Source organism: Anarhichas minor, unplaced genomic scaffold (assembly GCF_050575085.1).
Source record: "Anarhichas minor isolate MPS153535 unplaced genomic scaffold, ASM5057508v1 ptg000026l, whole genome shotgun sequence".
In the NCBI taxonomy this organism is placed as follows: Eukaryota; Metazoa; Chordata; class Actinopteri; order Perciformes; family Anarhichadidae; genus Anarhichas; species Anarhichas minor.
Window position 1 is genome coordinate 7,823,901 of NW_027466472.1, and position 17,178 is coordinate 7,841,078.

General features: G+C 42.0%; 1 protein-coding gene across 2 annotated transcripts; it reads right to left on the reverse strand.

Moving 5' to 3' along the window:
• cwf19l2 (CWF19 like cell cycle control factor 2) lies at window positions 1-14,839 on the reverse strand. 2 transcript variants are annotated; one of them, XM_076100101.1, is made up of 19 exons: window positions 14,713-14,839; window positions 13,611-13,721; window positions 13,034-13,144; window positions 12,622-12,732; window positions 12,215-12,334; window positions 12,009-12,096; window positions 10,997-11,115; window positions 9,370-10,345; window positions 8,920-9,166; window positions 7,640-7,748; window positions 6,040-6,141; window positions 4,565-4,693; window positions 4,265-4,402; window positions 1,895-2,107; window positions 1,348-1,464; window positions 1,077-1,232; window positions 891-971; window positions 656-757; window positions 1-325 (listed from the first exon to the last, which is right to left on the reverse strand). In XM_076100101.1, exons 1-19 carry the CDS (start codon window positions 14,803-14,805, stop codon window positions 185-187), a joined length of 3,264 nt encoding a protein of 1,087 aa, XP_075956216.1. In that variant the 5' UTR covers window positions 14,806-14,839; the 3' UTR covers window positions 1-184. The 2 variants fall into 2 exon arrangements, with proteins under 2 accessions (XP_075956216.1, XP_075956214.1); XM_076100099.1 differs by having other exon boundaries at window positions 9,364-10,345.
• Window positions 14,840-17,178: the final 2,339 nt, after the last annotated feature.

Genomic DNA, 17,178 nt, shown 5'->3' on the forward strand with positions numbered 1-17,178 from the left:
TTGTTTCATTTATTTTTTTATTTGATTAAAACCGTTTAATATTATACATTTTAATAGGAACTTTACATCAAATTCTGAATAAGTAGGTGCGACAGTGTCTGCACCACAGTGTGTGTGTGTGTGTGTGTGTGTGTGTGATCTTCACTACTCAGCAAAGTGTAAACCCTTCTGAGAGTGTGTCCAGCTAGCCCTCAGTCTTGGTGCAGTCGTACGGTTTCCACCACTGTGCAAACTGAAGGACTTTTTTCCTCTGGTCATCAAAGTTCTCTCTGATCAACTTCCTCCAACGTCGCGGCTCCAAGTCCATCATGCCTCCGACCACTTCCTGTGAGGGGAAAGAGGGATTTGGTAATATTGAAATATTGCTGTAAAACTAACTAGAATAAATTTGTTATTGCAGAAAAAAAGTGACTCTCAAATAAAGAATAAAATCCTTACGATGTTCATTTGAAACAACATTGGCATAATGCTAGAGGTATAGCTACTGTAGGCAAAATGTACGACTGCATTTGTCACATATGTCATTAATGCACTTTTATCAAACCAGTTGTAGCTGTGACCCACAGTCACACATGTTTAGTTACATTGTATAGAATCCTGGAACTAAAGGACAGTGTCTTCTACTAGCTAAACCAGTCTCAATGCACACACTAACCTTGCCAAAGTAATGGGGGAATTTCTGTTCATTTTCAATGACGTGAGCAAACCCTCCCTGGAGTCCAAAGTCGACAGCAAAATAGGGCAGACCTCGAGGAACCTAAGAGGCATCAAACGAACAAGTACCAACAATTAACAAGGAGTACAAGAATCAGACAAAACCAGAAATATTACAGAAATAACAGACGGGAGTGAAAGACAGACTGATGGAAAGACGAATGAAGCGGGCTTACAGCGTGGCGGATATCTTTCGAAGAGAGGTCGACGACCTTCTTGTTCATGGACCATTCCTCATCACACTCCATTATAGCTTTCTGAAGGCACACAAAAACTCAATACCTATCCCTACAATACTCAATTTCCAGTGTAAAACTTGACAAAATGAACTTGACGAGTCATCAACACAAACACTGACAGACCTTAAAGTATATAGGTGCCATATCGCCCAGTTCTCGGGGTAGTGGGATACACTCCAAGACCATATGTTGTCTTCTGCGTGGGTTCATGTGCGTCTCCATGAACACACAGTCCAGCTCCTGGGACTCGAGCATTCGCACCAAAGTACGCCGGAACAGCTGAGAACACCAGAGCAACAACTCCATTACATTTTAATCGTTCTTGTTTGAGGTAAACACTGACATTGGAAGTTGTCCCTTTTAGCCTTTAGACTTGGAGCGCTGACTGGCTAACCTGCATTTCTGACCACACGTCCTCGTCCAATCCGGTGGCAGAGCAGTGATGCTGGAGTGGACAGATTCGACAGTGGCCCTCTGACATCGACACTCCCGCAGGCACGCTCAAGTACACCTGGACACAAGATGGAGAACACACACACAATTTAGTAATGCATCAATTCATCTATCCATGTGCCTTTTTCTTTTTTCAGACCGGCAGATTAAACCGTAAGTTTTTTAATTTAATTAAAAAGCTGCAATGATGAGGCCATTCATCTATTTGTTGATTGTTGCCAATTCATTTTCTGGCAATTTTAATAATTCATTTGTTGTTCGGATTCGTTCTCTGGTTCCAGCTTAAAAAGTATCAATATTTTCTGGTTTCCTTATTCTTCTTCGATAATGTCAATAATCGTTGTTTCCGCCCCATTTCAAGGAGAAAACCTGCATATGGTCATATTTGAGAAGCATGAACAAGTGAATGATTTGCATTTTTTGCTTGACAAAAGACTATCTTTAAATTGTTGACTGACCAAAAACATTCTGTATTCAGGACCCCCTACCTTGCTCCCTATTGCCACTATGAGGTGCTTCTGGAGCTCTTGGCTGCTGAAGCAGTGCTGGCATTTCTCCATGGAGGCAGCCAGCCTCCTACTCTCCCCGATGGCTTTGCTCCTCATCCTCTCCTCCTCCTTCCCCTCGCCCTCCCGCTGCGCTGCACTCGACACAAACATGTCATCCAGCGTGTAGTTGTCGCCGTCCGTCTTCCCCATCATCTGGAGAAAGGAGTGGAGTTGAAGTGGTGGTGGAGAAGACGGGGGCAACAGAAGAGACGGAGAAGAGTTAAACAGGAGGGTGATCAGTCTTCGCCAAATCTGGTACAGAATACACTCTAAAGTATATATATGAGGTATATTTAAGCAAATTATGGACAGGTTTTATTGATACGGTGTCTGTAGGCTCTGACGCAACAGGACCGTCCGTCCTACTTGCCCTGTATGCGAGTTGGTCTCTGGTGTGTGTGTGTGTGTGTGTGTGTGTGTGTGTGTGAGAGAACAGTGTGAGGCAGGATGCCGAGTATCGACCCCGGTGTGTCTCTACGTCTGAGTCCTGTCGCCATGGCGACCGGGCAACAGGTTGGAATGGTTGTGCATGGGCGAGCGTGGCTGAAGTGTGTGTGCATGACTCGCTGTGTAGGAGTGAGTGTGTGTGAGTGAGAGTGAAAATTGGATTAGTTTAGTGACAGCGTGGGCGGGAATGTGTGCGTTTGTGTGTGTGTGTAGGAGTGAGTGTGTGCAAAGGACTGCACATAAGTGTGAAGCAGCACATGCTACATTTGTACAAGAGACAACACACATACAACAGTTCCACTGTTGATGATTTCTTTACGTGTCTTAGCTAATGATAAATTGACACATTCTTGATGTAATTTAAATGATAGATTATGAATTCAGCGAGTAGAAGGGTTGACATCTGTCTGGTCCACTTCTCATATTCTGTTTGAAAATACACTACATTACATCTCCAGACAATGCTCGTCTGCTAACAGACTCCGTCTCTGACCGATGGATGAAAGTGGTATTTATAGAAGCCCTGCCATGGTAACTGTAGATGTATTTTTAGTGTCACTCTTTGTAGGTGCAGAACGTGTGTGTGTGTGTGTGTATTTTTATACGTATGCATGTGTAATGAATACATGAGTGAGGGCGAGTAATTGTGATTGCGTGAGTGAGTGAGTGAGTGAGTGAGTGAGTGAGTGAGTGAGTGAGGGCAGAGGAAGTCAATGAAAGGGAAAACATGGAGAGCTAAAGCATTTTGTCTTTTTTTTTTATTATTGCAAAAGCAACTCCTCCCAACGAGAGAGAAAGAGAGAGAGACAGACAGACTAGTAGATGTAATAACTAGTGGATGGAGAAGAATGGGTAACAACACAGAACCAGATGCATACAAATCTGACAGAACAAATCCTAAACATCTATCCTCCCTAACAGTATAACAACTAATCGAGGTAATCCTTCACATAAACACACAGATTTTGTAGATTTGTACCTTTACCATGCCATATTTCTGTCTGCCTTCATCTAACCTTGTATACATCCCTGCAGTTGCGATGAGTAATCCATTTCCCAAATTTGATTTGTCAAACAATGGAACCTTCAGTATGTATTTGGGGGAGCAACATGGTGTTGTTTTTAACAGGTTCTCAGGTACAGCTGATCTAATCAGTCCAAGATCTACTTCCTTCTATTACATCATTTAAGTAATACTTTATTAAAAGTTAATAGTTCATAAAGTAGGCTTTATAATTTGACTACAAAATAACTTAAAAACTAAGAGAATGATGATGATCTTTTAAATACAGACGGTGATCTGGAGACACTTGTACCCATATTAGGTATGAGCGACTGCAACAACTGACGAAAGCCAGAGTGGAAGCCAACTTGATCCGCCTAACTTCAGTTTGCCAACTTCAGGTACAAACAGCTCGGTCCTTCATTGATTCATTATTTTTAACCCAACTAAACTGATCTGAACACAGCTTATTAAAAAGAGGACCCCAACATCAAAAATACAGATTCTTCCTCTAACCTGTAGAGCTACTTATAGATACCAGCCGTAGAGGGGCTAGATGGTAATCGGCTTGTGGTGCTCACTACTGAACTACACCCGCCGACTGTATCACCGCACAGAAAGGAAGCGTGCATCTGTACTCGATACTCCTAACTCACCTAAAAACTAATGAGCTCGCTAGCGTTACAGCTCAGCCGAGGAGGACGCCATTCATGTTTACATCTTGCACAAGCCCCTAGTCCATTAGCAGAAACCACTTGTGTTGCCAGGCTGAGGAATAAGCCCAAAGATGCCATGTTGCTATTACTATCGGTCTATTTCAAATAAGTTGAGCTCACTATTAAGCTTTAACGTTTTCATACCTTGGAAGCCATGCGAGAGTAGAGGGCGTTCTGATCCTGTGCAGAGCTCATCTTCTCCCTCCTCACCATCTCCTTCAGACCCACATTGTCATCGTCCTGGAAGTAGCGCACACGCTCCCCGTCAACATGGGTCTCAATCTGATGAGAGGGGGAAAGGGAGAGGAATGTGAGAAGAAAAAAAAGGGGCAAGAAGAGACGAGGTGGCGAACATGAAAATACACTGGAAATTTGGGTGCCGAATGTCAAAAAAGGGAAAATCTTTTCCTTTCTACTTTTCTACAGTCATCCCTCTCTCTTTACCTTGTTCTTCTTCCGTCGACCTCCGTGGGGTTCCTGGGGTCCAGAGGGGTCATTGACTGGCCAGGCACGCCCTGATTGATCTGTTCTGAACAGCAGGACTTCCTGGTCTTCACTGGTGCGACCCGTGGCCTTTAAAAAAAACACAGCCAGGTCATTATGCTTTTGATTACATTTTGATTTTGTATAGCAATGGGGGGGGGGAACAGTACTCCCAAAGAGTTGAAAAAGTTAAAGATGTTCCTCCGTGAAGACAAATACGTTTGAGAGCTAAGTTACAGAGAGCACTTTTAATTAAAGAGTGGTGCGTTTTCTGACTTCTGCTCAAACTTCAGCGGTAGAATGATGTGATAAAACTGCTGCTTCAGTGCCAATCTAGCGCTCAACACAGGTCTGTGTTTTTCAAAAGATCAAAAAGTTTTGAGGAGCTGAAGTCTGAGTTGCACAAAGACTGGAGTTCGACCTGACAGGTCGAGACAGTGTAAAGACATTTACACTGGACTGTCAGAAACAAAATGATAGAAGAGAATATTTTCCCTCTCAAGGCTCCGCAGTGAAAATATGAGCCCGACAGCCAGCACGAGTCAAAACACTGAATGGCGAAGACAAGCCAGAAGTCTTCTATGACAAGACAGATCGGAAGGATCTCTAAAGAGTGCAAATCAACAGCACTCCATCTCTAGTGCTGAAGCACCTCTCAGCTGATGAGTGCACTAAAGCCCAAGAGTTATTATATTTTCCTAGAAATGTTTCGGAGGGATTTCACACTTCTTTTAATTTGGACAGGACCGCCTTAGAGGGGATGAACCTGGCCTAACTTTCACATGATGATATACTGTACGGTCCATAGAAATAATCACAGCCTGCTTTCCATGCGTTTATAAAGTTGTCAGGAGTCTGCTCTTGTCGGAAATAGACCTACGTTTATTACTGCGTGTGTGTGTGTGTGTGTGTGAGAAGCCAGAGAAGGCATTAGCAATGCCAAGGAGACAGGACATAAAGCAGTGCTGAAGTGTCAGGGCACTACCATTGCTCTCTGTTAATTGCCTGTTGTACAGACGCAGACAGGATGGCACATATAATCTCTACTGTCTCTCTCTCTTTCTTGTTCTCTCACACATAACACCGGGGAGCACTATCTGAACGACCCCTGGTAGGAGAGTGTCGTCAGCAGCACACTGGCAGACATTGGTTTCCCCATTAGAGGGTCTGCTGACATGCCAAGCGGGAGCCTTTTTCCATGAGGGCAGCAAGACATGAGCGCAGAGCAGCAGAGAGACTTCGGACAAACAAACTCCTTTTAAAAGCAGTCAGACGTAATAACAGCAGAGGGTTTGGTTTCATCTGAAGACAAGTATGAGGCACTTTTTGTCACTTGTACAGTGAGAGAGATGGATGCTGCTGCAACCTGCTCTGTGTATTCTACAAAGACTGTGACAATGAATGTGCAAGACGACTGACACATCGTATTTACAGACCTGCTTTGATTTAGCCTCTTCTTGTAGCTGCTTTCGGGCGGCGTAGTTCTCTTTGGCTTTGTGTGCCGCGTCCAGCTGTGATCTCAGTTTCTCAACCATGGCCTGAAACATATACATGCACACACAACACTAGAATCAGTCAATATCGTTGTGTACAGGGTTTTTTTGAGCACACAATGTGCTTACACATTGTCTTAAAGGAAATCTAAGAACATAATAAAGAGGCCTTCTTGACCTTTTTTCAGCCTATAAAAGTGACGCCTGACATACAGTGGAAGGCTTATTTTAACAGCCGTTACTGGATTATCATATAAATGTCATATGGGTGTATACGTTGGCAGATATGTAAATAAAAATGCCATCTGTAAATGTTTTATGAGCTGCAGTTTAATACATAGTATAGATTATTTTCTCTAATGTTTTTTGACGACGGTCAAAAGGCTTTGAGGCTAAACTACAGAGGACTGAGAGCAAAAAACATTTGTCTCAAGCACACACACAACCTCTTAAGCCATACGGCTGTGACAGATATCGATAACTTTATGTACAAGACAAAAAAGGTAAGTGCACGAGTGTTAAAGGCATTTAACACACATACACACACAATGTGGTTTGGGAATATCGGTTTGATTGCTTTTCCGTGTAGGGAGATGCTGGATGTCAGGTTCATAACACTTAGCTCTATAGATGTGAGAGTGTGTGTAAGTGTGTGTGTGTGTGTTGTAGCAGACAGCTCTGTAACACTCTATAAGAGATCCCAATAGCACGCTTAGCATTGACATGTGAAGACAGACAGAGTGCACAGCTCAATGGACGCTAGAAATCAATGGGCCGTTAAATCCACACAAAGAGTCAAAAGCAAATGTGTGAAAAAAGAAAGAGTAAATCATATGTACTTATATTGCAATGAGTACAAGCCGTTTTTTAAATTCTACAAAATGATATAAATGTACTGTGAATGTTATCTGTGACACATGTGTGATTAGTATCTTTAAATGCTTGTATCCCACACCTTTAAAGTGATCAGTAGATAAAAAAAGGACTAGACGGTACCGGTTCATAAAGTACATAACATTTAATCAAGGGAGTGTTGGATTATGGGTTGTTTGTAGCCTTAATGTTGCTGAGCTAGCAAGGTTTCTTCATTAAAAGTTACAATGTGTCTTTGGGGGTTGGTCAGTCCTAAAAGTGTTTATTTAGCCCAGTTTAACCTTCAGGAGATTATGACGACTCGTGTTGCATGGAAATGAATTCCTGGTGCGTGAAAACGAGCTGGCAGAGTCTCCCAAACCGAAAAAAAATGGCAACAGCCAGTAAAAAAAATGCCTGTCTGAGTGTGTGTATGACTGGTAGACCAGCTCCACAAATGTGGGATTTATGTCCTGCTTTAACGGAAGTAACTTATGATTCACTTTTACGAGAGATCTTCTCCTTGGAATGACAGTACCTCAGGGACACTTTCACAAACAGCACGAAGCTCACAAATTGCTTCCCATCTTTTAAAAAAAATATATTTTTGGAAAACGGCGAGTCGTCTTATAATCAGAGTAGTCTCATATTCAGCCCGATACAGTGACAAACAGTGACATAACCATCTCACCGTGTTGCCCATAAGCTCCGCCTTCACCAGTTTGGCTCCCAGTTTGTTCATCTCGTCCTCTGACAGCAGTGGAAGCTCCTCCTCTTCTTCCTCACTGTCACTCTCACTCCTAGGAAAACATGAAGAGATTTTGAAGACCAGACCAAAACCAGCAAGTAGAAAAGGACATTTTAGACAAACCCTGTAATATAGTGTCCTCTTGTTCAGCACCTCCCCATCTCTTTTCCTACAGATCTCCCCCACAACAGGATTTTATGACTAACATTCTACCCTATTAGTAATCCTAAACCCTCTAATGGGGAACTTATTTGTGTAGCTTTTTAAATTCAAACCATTTAGTTGTCTTCTTGTGAGCTCTCACCCAGAGATCATTACAGCCCTGCCTCGGAGGATCTGAACGGCAGCCTGGGAAGGATCGTTCTAGGCTATTACCCTTCTCATAGCCTCGTTTCATTCTGCAGACTCATTTCATGCTATGCAACGTAGCCTAATTAGGCAAAACTCGGAACAACTAATAGAAGGCTTTACAAAGCAGTGATGCCCCGACATCTGGCCTACAGCGGCGCTGTGTGTTGGGTTGCCATTAACGTAGGAAAACGTATATGCTGCAATCATGTGACGCAGTTTAGAAGAGTTGCTGTGCCACCTACTGTCGTTGCAGTTCAATGTCACTTATAATCAGACAGAATGTTTGTGTATGTTGCAGATATAGCATCATGTAATGCACTAGATTAAAGACCAAAGACTATGTTAGGAGCATATGTGTGTCTAAATGTCTGTTACTAAAAACAGTGCTTTAGACACACAGACTGCTCTTAGGACAGAAATAGTGCAGATAACATACGAGTTCAGAGGGGTTTTTGTGGGAACATCAAGACTAATGTTAAAAAGCAGATCCTCGTAGGTCCCTTGAAACTAACCAAGTACATATGTGAAGAGACAGCCATGCTTTATGGAAGGGATTACAGCGAGAAAGTCTCTGAGGAGGTTGGCAACGTAAATACATAAACATGACCAAACACTGACTGATGCTTTTATGCACTGTCTTGAAGTTCCATTAGTAGTTTTTGTTGTGTGTGTGTGTGTGAGACCTCTTTACAACAAAAACTTGTAACCCAACACCTACATAATCTGCCAAAAGGACATGATGATTAAATATACCGTACTTGTACTTTTCTTACACAAGAAATAAATATATATATATATATATATATATATATATAGTTCGACATCATTTAGCAAACCATGTTTTTAAGGCAACAAAAGGAAAAGCTTCCAACCTTGATGTCGTCACGGCAGCTTTGTCACCATGCGGACCGTCTTGAGGAGCAGTGACACTTGTCCAAGGATCCCTCTCTTTCTCCTGCTCGGGTTTTTCAAAGCTGGCAGATTCCCGAGCAGGATTGCTGCTCTTCTTCCAGGCTGGCATGTTATTGCTATTACGCGGACCAGAGTCTTCGTCGTCAGAGCTGGGTTTCAGGAATCCTGAGGACGGCCGCGCTGGAGGACGACGACGACGCTGTGGAGCTGCACAGGAAAGAAATCGCAAAGCATGTTGAGGATTCCAAGACTCGCAGCATGTTCAAGTATTGTTTCCTGATTTGTGATATATATTGAGCAGTTGTTGCTCCTTTTAAAGACAAGGAGCACATGGTATTTGATAGATGGTATATGTCGAAATTGATTCCAACATCAAATCAGAAAAGGCCTCGACATCAACACACCTTCACCTTGGTCATGATCCTCTGAGGGTTTGAGGAAGCGGCTTTTAAGTGACCCAAGAGAGGGAGAACGTTGACTCCAGTTTTGCCCAGATGATGATGCAGCACTTTCTCCATTTCTTTCGTTATCCCTATTTCTATCGCTTCCACTGTCTCTTTCATCATCTCTTTCTCTTCCTCCATCCCTCTCTCTTCCTCTGTCTCTTCCTCCATCCCTCTCCCTTCCTCTATTTCTGCATCGATTGCTTTCACTGTCTCTTTCATCATCTGTTCCTCCATCCCTCTCCCTTCCTCTATCTCTGTCTCGATTGCTTTCACTGTCTCTTTCATCATCTCTTTCTCCTTCCTTCTCTCTATCTCTTCCTCTGTCTCTTCCTCCATCCCTCTCCCTTCCTCCATCTCTGTCTCGATTACTTTCACTGTCTCTTTCATCATCTCTTTCTCCTTCCTTCTCTCTATCTCTTCCTCTGTCTCTTCCTCCATCCCTCTCCCTTCCTCTATCTCTGTCTCGATTACTTTCACTGTCTCTTTCATCATCTCTTTCTCCTTCCTTCTCTCTATCTCTTCCTCTGTCTCTTCCTCCATCCCTCTCCCTTCCTCCATCTCTGTCTCTATCGATTTCACTGTCTCTTTCATCTTCTCTTTCTCCATCCCTCTCCCTATCTCTCTCTCTAAACCTGTCTCCGTCTCGACCTCTCTCTTCCCCTCTGCCTCGATTGCCTCGATACCCTCCCCTCTCCCTCGCCTCTCCTCTACCAGCATAGCATCTCTCTCTGTCTGTGGGTGAGGAATCTCTCTCCCTTTCATTTCTTCTCCACTGATCTCTCTCTGCCCCGTCTCCATCTCGTCTCCTCCATCTCTCTCTGGCCTCGTTCTGGCCTTTCCTCCACCCCCCTCTGGCTGTTCCGTCTCCTTCTCGTCCTCTGCTCTCTCCGTACACGGCTTTCTCAGCATCTGCAAGTCTTTGCTGGAAATCCTCCATTGACTGTAGAAGGAGAAATACAAGACATATTGAAATTCTTGAGGTTTTGCAGCTCAGATCTTAACAAATGTCCAAACTGTCACATGTGGCACTTTATTGAAGGTCAAACCATTGTAAATTACAAGGTACAATGACAGCATATAAGATGTTTATGTTTTGCTAGAAGTACCACCAATGAGGCGCACTGCTGTGGCTGGCTGAGCTCTGACAAAAGGAAAAAGAAAGCGCGCGCGCGCGCGCACACACACGCACACACACACAGTTCTGACAGTGACAGTTTCTATGCTGTCACTTGGAGGCACAAATGCTGACACTGCTAAAAGTGACTTAACAAAGGACACTGTGCACTGTGTGTGTGTGTGTGAGATGTCAGACGGCAAAGAGATTAAAAATAAAACAAAGTATCCAGACACACATTCCTCCCACAGCAGAGAGCAAGTATGTATGTGTGTGTGTGTGTGTGTGTGCGCTTGCGTGTGTCCTTGAGTGAATGCATGTAAGTCAGAGCAACTATGAATCAAAATTTGTATGTCCAAAACTCTATTTACAATAAAGTGACTATTAAGCAAACGCCATCTATTTGGTGGCTTTTTTCCGAGTAACTGCATGTGCCTGCGACTATTGGAGCCCTGCCAATGTGCCACGAGTTCTCACTCCGTATCTCTCGGACACCACGTCGTTGAGGCTGCGCTGCTGCCTCTCTGCCTGCTCCTTCATCCTTTGGTAGCTCTTCCTCAGCCAGCTCAGACCAGCATCATTCACAACCGAGCCTCCTGGGAACAAGGGGAGGAGAGGAAAGCGTTACAAAGACGCGCATACAAAAACACAACTTGTTTGTGCCGTTTAACTAATGCAGGGCCTCCAGTGAGTAAGTAATATCTTCCACAATTTGTCTCTCAACTTACGTTTATACATTTTTTGATATGGATTAAAACCACAATGATGAGTAAAAGATATTCTAAAGAGAGATGTGAAGAAATTAAGAAAAAAGGAGACAGTAAACAATCACGCCACTTGAAAACTTGAAATTCAGTACCAACAGTTCAAGAAGTCATCTAATAACAAGACTGTTATCATTTTAAAATAATGTTAATTACAAAAGGAGGAGCAATTGGGAAAGAGCATCAGTTAATGTTGTGAGAAGCTGAAAAAGAAATCAAATCCAGAAAGAAAAATCCCCAAAAAGGTTAAATCACATGCTGATGAATTAGAAAGAAGAAAGGCAGATCAAGGAAAGAAAAGAAGAGAAGAAACAAAACTCTTCTACAACAGCTCATAAAACTTCCCAGAAAGATAAAATGTGACTAATGTAGTGCCCCAAAGCCTCTGGTCAAAGTCATGTATCCGATTCAGTGTGTTTGAGAACACACTGTTGTTTGAGCAAAACAAAGTGCATCCAATGCTGTTTGCATCAGGTTAGTGTTAAAATAGAGCTTATAACAGAGAGGCCACGCCAACTCTAGATGGAACTCTACTTCCTGTGTAGAGATAAGAGACACGTGTACCTGCGTTTGCTTTTTAGCTTAACACAGCGTGTGACAAAATTTGAAACAAAATGTGAAACTTTATTCTGAGGTGCTGAGACCAAAACGTGGTTTTAGTACATTTTACATAACTGGAAAATGTATCTAATGCTTCAATAGAGTCGACTGATCTCTGTTGTTACCTTTCTTAGCTGCAGCCATCTGCTCGGGGGGGAGACCGGTTCCTCCATCTTTCCAGTACGGGTTCAGCTCCAGTTTGTGCAAACCAGCCTGAGGGAACCACAAACACACACACATCAAAAGCACATCAGGGGAGCAGATGCTAAAAGTTCAGGCTAAAACGCCCTGCGGACAACAATAAGTAAATAAATAAAACACACACACAGACCTGTTCAATGGCCTGAGCCTTTGCCCTCTCCTCCTCTTTCAGTCGGTCCTTCACAGCTCTCTTCTCTGCTGTGGACGTGGTTTTCATTGCCAGGAAGTCAAAGGTCATCCATTCGTCTCTCTAAGGGACAGAGACAAGTCAGTGTGGGGGGTCAAACAAAGTCAAAGAAAGATACATAGATCTAGAGGGTGGTAAGTAAGTCTGGTACTAAACTAGATGAAGCAAATAATACATGTACCTCGAGATACAGTATTACCTCTAGACACTTGGGCTCCATTTAGCTTCTTTATTCATCTCCATTGTGGAAAAAGCGACAGTACTAGTATTGAATTTATTATGTGTTGTAGTATAAAAAAAAACGCAATAAAAACGCATTCAGTATGCGCAAGACCAGGTTAGGAAGTTACCTCGACATTCTGTGCTGGGTTGAGATTGCTCTCTGAAGGCTTGGACTCATCGGGAACCTGCCAGGCTTTAGCGGCTTGTGTTTGAGCCTCAACCCACTCATCCCCCGAGTCCTGACACACAGAGAGAGAGAGAGGGAGGAAAATGATGATGAGGAAGGAAAACGGTACAATAGATTAACATATTAAAACAAAAGAATGGAAAATGAATAAATGAAGGAAGAGGCCTGAGGCTAAATAAATAAAAACAAACACCATCCCTGTGTGATAAAGACTCTGTAGTCTTGTAAGGAATTCTAAATTTAAACTTTAAATCATTTTAAAATATTGTACCAGTGTAGTAGCATCAACTTGCACTATTCGGGTGTTAACTTGTTTAAGGATTCCTGCACTGGACAATAACTTAACAACCCACCTCTGAGCTGTCATTAGAGCCATCTTCTGCTGTCTTCTTCTCCTTCTTGGACTTCTTCTTTTTCTCCTTTTTCTTTTTAGATTTCTTCTTCTTGCTCTTTGCAGACCCTTCCTGTAGAGTCCATGAATTGTGTTTTTCATTTTTATTGGTTGCATTATTGTTTATCATGATGTAATATATTCATAGAGTCAGCCCTCAATCACACAAGGTATGCAGGGACAACTTCTTTGCTCCATGGGTCTCCATCTAGGGGTGTGTTTCACAAAAGTACGATTGACTACACTCATAGTTATTGACTTAGCCGGGGATCAAACCACCGAGCTTGTGGTTAAAGGATGACCCATTCTCTGCACTGAGCCACAGCTAATATTACCATCAGTTTAACGCAAGAGCTTCCCAATTCTGCCCTGGATAACTGCTTCAATAAACATCATAAGGGCAGTGAAACCGTAGATAAATGTTTGATACGATTACACAATACTAGTGTTTTGAGGTAGAATACAGTTGGGACTTGGCTAGGAGTTAGCCTAAGAATTGTTTTTGCAAGACAGTGAAAAAAAAAAACTTTGTATCTTACTTCCTCTATCTCCTGCAGCCTCTGGTTAATCTCAGGGAGCATCCAAGTGTCCTCGCCTCTCTGCCTCTTCAGCTCCTTCCTCCTCTCTTCCTTCTCATACTGCTGCTTGGCCTGAATGACACAAAAGGAAATAAAAGGCATTACTCAAAAATACAACAGTTCAAAGTAACTTCTACTGCACATCTGTCCGCCCTGGGAGTGGGATCCCTCCTCAGTTGCTCTTCCATCTCTTTCCTGTTAAAGAGTTTTCCTTATCCGAAGTGAGGGTCGAAAAAGACAATTGGGTGTCCTATGCTGTACCGATTGTAAACCCCCATGAGGAAAATTGAAGTCTCACTTGAAGTGATAGTGCTGATACGAGTTATGATTTGCAAACATTTGAGCATCTAACGACTTAAAACCTGCACACACTACATCCTTGGCTGCACTGGTAATGACAACGATAATAAGTCATTATTGAGCCAAGTCATTATTGAGCCAATTCCTCTTCAAATACATCAGAATGAATCAGACCCAGCTGAGCTCTTTGCTTTGGCCAGTTCAAGCACAGATGAGCGGGGCGGATAATGTGATTACAACCTTTAGTGCTCATCCACAGCGAGCATCATCTGCTCTGTGTGTCATGCAAACACAGCTGCACAGCTAAAAAAAAAAAGATAACGTACAATTAAATGCCTGTGTACATGTGTGATTACAACAACGACCTGACATAAAACCTAAACAAAACACAGCCGCAGGTCTCCTATCTGCCCCAGCAGTGTTTGTCCTGAGGCGGTAATTTCCTGCCTGCAGGTTAACAGTATCCGCCTGTCCAGACACGGGGATTATCGGGTTAATGTGACGGCACACAGGTACTGATAGCTCTCCGGAAGTCGGAGAGAGACACAAAGATGCCAATTTATATCACGGTTAAGGACAATTTAACTAAAAGGATAGTGTTCAGCCGCTGAGCTCAGTCGTAGCGTTAACTAGCCGTTCGCCTACTTAGCTTTGTTAGCTTGCGTTCGGACTAAACGGCTATAATTTACATAATAACAGACGCCAATGAAGCTAACCCTCAGATTACGATGGGGTTGTTCGCTACAAAGTTTGCAGTTCTTACCTTTTCTATCACCTCTTCTCGTGCTTGTCGTTTACTATCCTTTCGTTCTTCGATGTAGCTCGTACTCTCAAAACTGACTCCGTGCGACGCCATGACACTGTCGTAAATGGTGTTGTTAAAAGTGTCGTAAAGCGCCGCCGTTTTCGTCAACCGTTGACTTGTGGTTGTTGTAGTGCAATAACACAGCACCATAAACTCATTTGATCATATTCAGTGTAAGGGGGGGAATAGTAAGCCCTCCTTGGGTTGGTTTATGCATTACTTCAAATTGCTTTTTACCTCACTTAAAAGTTAACTATGAGACGGTTATTGTCCTCTGCCCATTAATACAGAACATGGGCATTGTATTATGTGCAAACCTGTTGGAAACAATATAAATAAATCCTGTTTTAGCTCAGGATGTGCTTGAACCAGCTTCTAAATGTGCCTGGTAAAAAGTTTCGGACAATGGGATATGGCTATTAGTAGGGAAACATTACACCTATCTGTGGCAAGTCATTTCCATTTATAAAGCCCAAAATCACTAATTTTCCTCAGAGGGTGTTGCAATCTGAAGAACCAGCATACCACATAAGACACCCTTCATCCTCAATTGTACCCTTAGAAACGCCACAAATACTCCTTTAACAAAAACGAATCTCAGAGGATCTTCACGGATGGACAAACATGTAAATTAAAATGTTGTATATGCAGAGACAGAAATAGCCTGGTTGGTAAAATTACAAGATTACAGAACATCTTATTCCAAATCTATGACCATTTATATGTTCCTATAATAGCCTCAACTCTCGTTGTCCCAGTCAAGTTCTTCCACACCAAATAATAAAAAAAAAAAACTGCTTGTTTTGTGCATGCCAGTATTCTCATTTTGAAACCGCAAAGGATTTTTTTCCCAAACTGTTACCCCAAAGTTGAAAGCACAATATTGTCTGATGTATTGTATGCTGTGGGTTTATACATTGGTTGTGAATATAACACTATTCCATCTCTTCCTGGAATTATTCCCTTTTCAGCAAACTCATACATATCACCAATGCATCAGGGAAGGAAGTATTACTATTATTTCAGTATAAATGTCTATTGACTCCTGTGAGCTGAAGATTTTAAATGTCTTGTATCTGTTAAATCAATGTGCTATACCTGGGGGAGGGATACCTTTAAATTCTGATTATCACTCCAAATGTCAGGCAACAGATTCAACAACAATACATGAACAATAACACTACTACACACAAATACACTATTGTGCGTTAAACTATAAATTATCTCTATCACACACACAAACAGAACAGGCTGCTTCACCTTAATCAATAAACCACTGTCAATAAAAGAAACCAAACCATCTCTCTGCACCACAGTGTTTGTTCGTGTGGGTCCTGGAGGATTGAGCAGTGGTAATTTACTTGGAGCCACTGACCAATTACTAACCTGCCACAGAGGGGCCACAACAAATAAAAGCACTACACTCCTCGGCCATCAATAACCCATTATCGTACAGTTCATTGTGTCTTTCCAGCCGTCTGGTAAAACTTGTTCTGTTAATAGAATAAAGTGTGAACGTGTGAGAGTGGAAGAAAGAAAGAGTGATAAAGTCTTACTTTGGTGTTCCTACGCTACACCAAATCTAATATAAAATACAGTATCGAATATCAGTTGATGCAACACTAAATCAACTATAGCAACACAAAAACTGTTATTTCAATAAATTAATAAATACATTTTATCCTGATTAAATATCAAAGAATAAATTCTGCTTCCACATTTTAAGGTAAAATGTGTTTGAACTTTAAATCTGTATGCCCTTTTCATTTCCATAAACACATACACACTACGTCTGTCTATACTTGCATTTACAAGGACTGTGATGAAAAACCTATGATGAAGTATTGCACAGTAACTTTATAAATCAATGTACTTGGACAATAATCTATCCTCTGTCGGACACATTTTTAGAAAGAGAAAAAAAATTATATATATATATATATATATATATATATATATATATATATATATATATATATATATATATATATATATATATATATATATATATATATATATTCTGCTTCTTGAATGTCAACAAATCCCCCAGCACCTGAAATGCCATGTTACACATTGGCCCTTTAACTTGAAAAGGTCGGGCACACGCCGTTTACGGCTTAGTTCCAGCTCAGTGAATTCAGGGCAGACACCAAGGTCAGTGGAAGAAATAAAGTAGTGAGATACAGATTATCGGTGGCAGTCAACTGTACAGTGTATGCACTCTGGAAGAGCCTTGTTTGTACCTTTGGGTTACACAGAACCAGAGTATGTTTACAACCTGAGCTTTGAAAAATACCTCCATGGTTTCTTTCAGTTAGCTGCAACTATTTTCAGCAAAAGCCGACTGCAGGACTTTTCAAGCCATGTAAGTGTCAAACCTTTCTAGGAATGATGCAAGAAGAAGGAGCACAACAGAAGCAGGCA